Source organism: Hordeum vulgare, chromosome 2H (genome assembly GCF_904849725.1).
Source record: "Hordeum vulgare subsp. vulgare chromosome 2H, MorexV3_pseudomolecules_assembly, whole genome shotgun sequence".
NCBI classification, from domain to species: domain Eukaryota; kingdom Viridiplantae; phylum Streptophyta; class Magnoliopsida; order Poales; family Poaceae; genus Hordeum; species Hordeum vulgare.
This window is the reverse complement of record NC_058519.1, coordinates 565,944,951-565,952,667: the sequence shown is the minus strand read 5'-3', so window position 1 is coordinate 565,952,667 and position 7,717 is coordinate 565,944,951. Positions and strand designations below refer to the sequence as shown.

General features: G+C 55.1%; 1 protein-coding gene and 1 pseudogene across 1 annotated transcript; both read right to left on the bottom strand.

The window, feature by feature from the left end:
- Positions 1–3,690: 3,690 nt before the first annotated feature.
- Positions 3,691–4,917, bottom strand: LOC123430562 (annotated as a pseudogene).
- A 75-nt stretch (positions 4,918–4,992) lies between these two features.
- LOC123430563 (probable aquaporin TIP3-2) lies at positions 4,993–6,447 on the bottom strand. The gene is made up of 3 exons (XM_045114422.1): positions 6,145–6,447; positions 5,792–6,039; positions 4,993–5,525 (listed from the first exon to the last, which is right to left on the bottom strand). Exons 1-3 carry the CDS (start codon positions 6,281–6,283, stop codon positions 5,124–5,126), a joined length of 789 nt encoding a protein of 262 aa, XP_044970357.1. The 5' UTR covers positions 6,284–6,447; the 3' UTR covers positions 4,993–5,123.
- Between the last annotated feature and the right edge of the window lie 1,270 nt (positions 6,448–7,717).

Sequence of the window (7,717 nt, the reverse complement as noted above, 5' to 3'; positions counted from 1 at the left end):
AGATAACTATGTCACATCTAGATGAGTTATTGTTACACCCTAAAAAGCCTTATCCACCCTTGCACATACCCTAATCATCCCATCCAACTATTAGAGCATCTTCAATGGAAGATGCAAATTTGAAGATGTGAAAGCAGGAGATGTAAAATTTACATCTTCAAAACGTGCCTTTTTACATCTCCAAAAGGGCCAACTCCAACAGATGATGCAAAACGGGGATGTAAATGTGCAAATCCAATAGGTGATGCAAAATGAAGATGTAAATTTTAGAAACTTCAAGTACTACTTGATTTCAAACATAATTTAAACATACCAACTTCAACTACTACTTCATTTCAAATATAATTGAACATAGTTCTAACTAAAACTTAATTAAACATAATTTGAAGGACTACTACTAGTTCATACTACTACATCCATCGAACTATTACACGAACGACTAATACTAGTTCATACTACTACATCCATCGAACTATTACACGAACGACTAATACTAGTTCAAACGCCTACTACTCGAAGATGAACTACTCCTCGTTGGAGCTCTTGAGCTGGTCCCAGAACTCGTCCTTGTTGGGGTTGTCGCACCCCTCCTCCTCCTCCGAATCGCCCCAGTCCTCCTTCGAGGACTCGACGAGGATCAACATCGAGGGGTCGGCATCATCCTCCTCCTTCTTAACCTGCTCGACATCTCGCTTCCAGAACAACTCCAGCTCGGCATGAACATACTATGGATGCTCCTGCATGAACCTCGTCATCGCCGCCTCGTCGCTATCTCCGAGACTAATGACAATGGTGGGCCTCTTCTTCGTCTTGATCTTTTCCATACGTATGCCCCCCGGCACGAGCATCTCCACATTCGTTCGTGTCTCGATCTTTGGGATTTGAGGCCCTTCTTCGGCCACCCGGCACACCACACTGCCAAGTCATAGGCATGCACGGCCATGTCGGCTATGCAGTAGGCGACGAGCCAAAAGCGGGGACCGATGTTGGTGAACTCCACCTGAAATTGCCGGAGGGCTTCGCCCTCACGCCGAAGAAGCCGGTCTTGCTCTTTGAGGTCTTCCTTGGCGGCATGGCGACGACGGGGAGGGGTGTTGTGGCCAAGGGGTTGGGTGATGCAGGGACGGGGTTGCACGCGGAGGGGGGGTGCGGGGCTGCGGGCGGCGATGCTGGTAGGGTAGCTGAGGTGATGGGCCGATGGATTCGAGCGACGGAGGTGCGGGAATGCGTCCGGTGATGCGGGCGAGGGGGTGGATTCAAGCGGCGGTGCATTTGAGCTTTTTATATCTCTATTGCGTGGAGATGCATATTTGCACCACGCGGGGTGTTGTAGTTACATCTCTAGTGCATGGAGATGTAATTTGCACCGCGCGGGGTGTTATAGCTATGTAGTGTAGCTCTTTTATGATTCTTGAGTTTTAGGGATGCCGCACTATTTAGAGGGGGTCAAAGGGTTTTGTAATGGACTTGCTCAAGTCAACATCCTCCATACACAATTCCACTCCTATCTTATATTCCAAAGTAAACCGTTAGCCAAAAAGGATTCCCTAAATTCTATACTCAAACATTTGAATTGATTGCATCATCCATTTTGTTTGATATTGGGTGGTTCTCTATGTGAGGACCTCGAGCTTTTCAATAGCTACAAAACGAGTCCAAGATCATCAAAATCATAGTTGGTATGTAAGAGTTACGCATGTTTTACTACTGGTGTGCTGGCTGTTTATTGGGGGTCGGAAGTTCCGGGAAGGTTCTGGGCTAAACAAAAAATTTGCGAAAATCTGATCCAAAGGGAGCCTGAAAGTTTCGGGCCCTCCCGAAAGTTCCGGGCTAACCAGAAACTTTACATTGTCTGCCTCAATAGGGAGCCCGTAAGTTCCGGATAAGCCCAAAAGTTTCGGGCTACATTTTTCTGTGCATAAGTGGCAGATTTAGTGGGGCACTATATAAGGTACCCTTCTTCCCCAACGAGTCACAACTTTTGGATCTGAGATTTCCCCATTGTTTTGAGCTCTCTCCTCCTCCCCCAAGCCTCAAAACTCCAATCCATTTGGGGGGAAACTATCCCATGGATCTAGGGTTCATTTGTTGACCTCCTCCATTGTTTCTCTCATCTTTCATCCCTTTTTGCTTTTGGTGGGATTTGAGGAGAGGGACTTGAGCATTCTTGTGGTAAATCCCGAACATATTTCTGAAAGTTCTTGAGAGAGATTTCATCCAAGCATACATCCACTCCTCCTCTCTCTTTTGACCAAGGAAATTTGTGATTTGAGCAAGTCTTGAGCATTTCCCCTTTTATCTTGTTACCCTTCGAGGTTGGGGACTCCTAGGCGGTAGGAGTGTTTCGGTGAGGAATCAACTTGTGATTTGTCCCCCGAAAAGTTTGTGAAGGTTTGGAGGCCGCCTCAAGTTCTACCACTAGTGGTTGGGAATCGCCTTCGTAGTGATATCTCAAGGACAATAGAGTGAGCCTTCGTGGTGTTGGTGTGCCTTCATGGTAACATCCACCTCTCAAACGATGTCTAGCTTTCCTTCAAGGAAGTGAACATCCGGATACATCCTCATCTCCGTGATTTCGGTTATCCCTAACCCTAACTTCTTACTTGTGGTTTACTTTGGTTACTTGAGCATACATTCACTAACTATTGTTGTCCTCATTATATTGTGTTGGCTATTTCCCTGTAAAGATTAATCATTTAGGCCTACACTTTATATCCCGCAATTCATACTTGCTATTTTTGATATATCTTGTGTTTAGTGTGAATTGCTAACCTGTGTCATACACTTACATATCTTGTGATATTGCTCAAGTAAGTTTGTGTAACTTAGTTGTGCTTGTGAGTAATCTTGTTGTTCTCATCTTAGTAGAACAAGTTGTTGGTGCACGTAGTTGATCTTAGTATATTTAGGATTTGTACTTGAAAAGTATTCTCTTAGTTTATTTCTGCATTAGGATAAAGCCAAATCTATAAAAGTTTTTAGGACGCCCATTCACCCCCCTCTAGGCAACATCATGGTCCTTTCACATACTCCGGATGCTCTCGCATGAACCTCGTCATCGCCGCCTCGTCGCTATCGATGGGACTAACGACAATGGTGGGCCTCTTCTTCATCTTGATCTCTTCCATATGAATGCCCCCGGCACGAGCATCTCCACATTCGCGCGTGTCTCGATCTCCGGGATTTGAGGTACTTCTTCGGCCATCGGGGACACCATGCCACCAAGTCATAGGCATGCACGACCATGTAGGCGGTGGAGTAGGTGCCGAGCCAAAAGCAGGGACCAACGTCGGTGAACTCCACCCCGAAATTGCCGGAGGGCTTCGCCCTCACGCCGAAGAAGCCGGTCTTGCTCTTCAGGGTCTTCCTTGATGGCATGGCAATGTTGGGACGGGGCGGTGTGGCCATGGGGCTAGGTGATGCACACGCGGAGCGGTGCGGCACTACGGACGTCGGTGCGGGGCTACAGGGGGGCTGTGGGCGGCGGTGCGGGGCTGCGGCCAACGATGTGGGTGGTGTAGCGGAGGCGGCGGGGCGACGACAACGGTGGATTCAAGCAATGGAGGTGCGTGGATACGTCCGATGATGCGGAGGGGGGAGGGGGGATGGTGAGGGATTCAAGCGGCGGTGTATTTCAACTTTTTACATCTCTAGTGCGTGAGGAGACCGAGATGTATTTTTTTTCATCTACATCATCTGGTTTTACATCTACATCTTTAGATGCATATAACAATAATTTTTGCATAGCATCACCGTGCAGCCTAGCTGTTGATGCGTGTCTCCGAACAACGGAACAGCCACGCAACGGAATCCCTTTCGGCGGCCGCACCTGGGTCCTCAGGTACGTTTGTGAGCGCCGTTTCCCCATGTCGTGGACGCTGCAGTAAAACCAGACCCTCTTCCGGTATAACGAGCCGGGATTGCCCCTGGCGGCATGATAATCCACGAAGAAGATACGGTTCCCCGTGATGTACTCCCTGCACTGGTCCGGGACGCGTACAGCTCGGGAACGACGCTCCTCACCTTGGTCCACCGTGATCCCGCCAAGTCCGCCGCGAACACCTTGAACCCGGTCGCCTTCTCCAAGCCCGCGCCCACCCTGTTCAAACCCAATCCACCGTTGCCCGGGAACTGTAGCGGCTCTGCTACGTTGGGATCCTTCCTGCGGATCATCAGCAGCGCGCCGTCGGATTCCAGGAGGTATTGCAGCGGTGGCTCGATGTAGCCCCATACAGGGACCCGCATAAGCCTGTCCACCCGGGTCACGGCCGGCTCGCCGGTGTCGCTGTCCTCGCCGACGGAGACGGAGAGGAGGTGCCCGCCGGTCTCCTGGAGGATGTAGAGCTTGCCTTGATAGAAGATCATATCTTGAACTCGCCTCAGCTGGTCGTGCGCGGTCACCACCCAGGACGCCGCTCCTGGCCGGCACAAGGCCAGCTTGTGAAGCCCTTCCTCACGAACGACCGCAGCGACAAGGTCAGGCGAGCAGATGACCAGCTTCTTGACGGCCGGCTCCGGCTCCGACAAGGTCGGTCCTGCCTGCGGACAGCCGAGGGAGCACCATGGTTATGGCCTTGGAGAAAGGGTTTACCAGCGTGTAGGCGCCGTCGATGCGCTCATAGGCTAGCCACTCGCCGCAGGAGCTCTGGGCATGCGGTTCCTGGCGATGGAAGTCGAGACGGAGCGGCAGCGGCCGGAAAGACGAGTCCGACAAGCTGTAAAAGGTCTGATCCGATAAGGCCAGCCACGGGAACTGCGGCGGAGGGTTGTTCCGCCGTGCGCAGGAGCGCCACTGCCGGCAGACGGCGCCGAAGCAGACGCGGTCTTCGTGGCGACGGAGCCGGTGGAGGATCGAGTCGCCGAGGTCCTCCGGGAGCTCAGACCAAGAAGACATTGGTACTAGTTGAGGTCGCTTGCGCTACGAGTCAGGTGCTAGTTGAGGCTGTCATCTACTTATTCCCCGCACACCACACCGTGCTGAACTCGAACACGAAGTGCCGTTACTAACCGGCTTGGAATCAGACTCTGACTCCCTCAAATTTATTTCCGTTTTCCGTAACAAGTATGTACTGCATGAAACATGTGCTTGCATGCAGGTGGTAATTAGTTACAGCAAGTGCAACTCAATAATCTTCGGCGGGCACGGGCAGCCCACGGGTGGCCGCGGCCGCCGGCTCCACGGGTTGCTCGGCCATGACAAACTCGTACAGCGCGCCGGCCAGCCCGGCGCCGATCAGCGGGCCGACCCAGTAGACCCAGTGGTGGCGCCAGGTCCAGCCGACGAGCGCCGGGCCGAACGCCCGCGCCGGGTTCATCGCCGCGCCGTCGAACGGGCCGCCGGCGAGGATGTTGGCGCCCAGGACGAAGCCGATGGCGATGGGCGCGATGGCGCCGACGTTGCCACCGCGGTTCCGATCGACGGCGGTGGCGTACACGGTGTACATGAGCCCGAACGTCATGACGACCTCGAGCAGCAGCGCGTGCCGCTCGTGGATGCCGTGGCCGAGCGTGAACCCCATGGGACGCTGCAGGACAAAGACACATACAGCATGCAGAAGTGAGACGTGGCGAACATGACGACGTGTATACGATGGGCAGGATAACTCACGCCGAATGGAAATGGAAACACACGACCGCTTGTTTGAATTTGTTGGTAGGCTCAAGAAACAACCAAAATGTAGCGAAGAGCGGTGCTCTGACCGTGGTGATCTTTTTTCAGAAACAGCTTAATCGAAGGCAAGCGCCGTGTAGAGAAAAAGAGCGCGTGCTGAGAAGGGAAGAGCTTAATTACCACGCCGCCGGAGATGATCCTGAGGAGAGCGGCGGCGAGCACGGCGCCGAGAAGCTGCGCCGCCCAGTAGAGCACGGCGCGCGCAAAGGAGATGCGCCTGCCGACGAGCACGCCGAACGTGACGGCCGGGTTGACGTGCCCGCCGGAGGCGTCGCTCGCCAGCGCCACCGCCGCGGCCAGAGCGAGCGCGTGCGCCACCGCCACCACGAGCAGGCCCCCCAGCGTGCCCGTGTCCTTGTACATCTTCCCTGCCATACAGACAGAACCAAACTCTTCACATACAGCACCGCGACATGTCCATGTACGAGAGACTACGCGTGGCAAAAAATCAAGAGGCACGGGCGTTCACGTACAGAGGCCGTAGACGGAGCCTTCGGCGGCGAAGACGAACACGGCGGTGGCGACGAACTCCGACAGCACGGCGCGGGAAGCCGCCGGCAGCAGGGGCTCCGGCCCCGCGGCCCCGCGGGTGGCGAAACTAGTTGGCAGCATGGTCCAAGATGCTGGCTTGTGAAGGATTTGACCTCGTTTCCTTTTTCTCCTCTATCTCTGAGAGGTGATCCCCTGGTTCGCGACGAACTCCACTCCTCTTCCACAAGCTAGTGAAGTGCGGCTGGAGCTAGGGGTTGCTCTTTGCAGCTCTAGGAAGTAGGCGGTGGCGCTCGAGGTGGAGGGGACACGTGGTCAGTTGGAGGGGACACGTGTGGCCGTGTTGGACCAATCGCATTTCGACAGTGGCGGACCTAAAAATATAAGGAAGACCGTCCATCGTCTTCTGCATCACAAACCACTAACCTGAACTGTCTCACGAAACCGGAATCGGCGTGATAGAAGTCGCTCGCCTCGCCGCGCCGCGCCGGTCGCCTCGCTGGACGCCGCACTGCGCCGGTCGCCTCGCCGGACGCCGCACTGCGCCGCTCGCCTCGCCGGACGCCGCGCCGCGCCGGTCGCTCCGTCTCCTCCCCTGCGCCGCCCTGGTTTTCCAGGCCGGGACGGGGAGATGGCGAGCTCAAGAGGTCCAGATGAAGGGGACATGAGATGACGTGTTTCCTTCGCCGTAGACATCGGCTCGCGGCACCTTCGATTCGCCGACGGCGAGCTGCTCCTTCGTCGGGAGGCACTCAGGTTAGTACTTCGGGATGAGAGGGGTGAAACTATTGATGCGAGATGCCTTCGGGAAAGGGAAACCCTAGATATCGGTGACGTGGTGGCGTTTCCTTGTTTTTTTGCGCGGATTCGGGATCGGCTGCCGGAGATCGGAGCTCCGACGAGGATGGACGGGGATGTAGCGTCGGGCCTGACGAGGGGAACGACGGGTGGCCTGATAGATGGGCCCGGTGTGGGCTCGGAGCCCCACAGCGCATCAATGGCGGATGCCCGACACGTGGGAAGTGATCGGGCCGCTCATATTTCGGAAGGGGGTATAAGACCCCGAACCGCACCGCGGCTTGACCTAGAGGAGGCGTTCTCCCACTTCTGGTCGACGCCGTCGAGAAACCCTAGATCGAGCGAGAGTAATTCCTTTGGCTGGTGGAGAGGAAAAGTCGGGGGAGACCCACGCTCCTTCGCGGCGGTGACCGCGTCTCCTTCGCCGATGGGAGATGGAGACCGAGGATTCCGTGGTGGTCGACGGGGGGAACCCGGTCGCGGGGCACGCGGGCCTGGTCCTGCTCCTGGACGGGGCGGCGGTCGTGGTGGTGACCGGAAGTTCTCTTGGAAGCGGGTGACGGCGGCAACAACAACTCCTCTACGTCGAATGTCGCCTCTGGATCTGATGATACCTCGCGCTGGGAGGAGGCTGCGATGGGGAAGCAGACGGCTAAGGGTGGGATCTGGGTTCCCAAGAGTCAGGGGTCCTCTGGATCTGCGGGTGAGGGAGCAGAGCGTCAGATCTCCACACCTCTGCGTCGGAATCAAGGTCCAAAA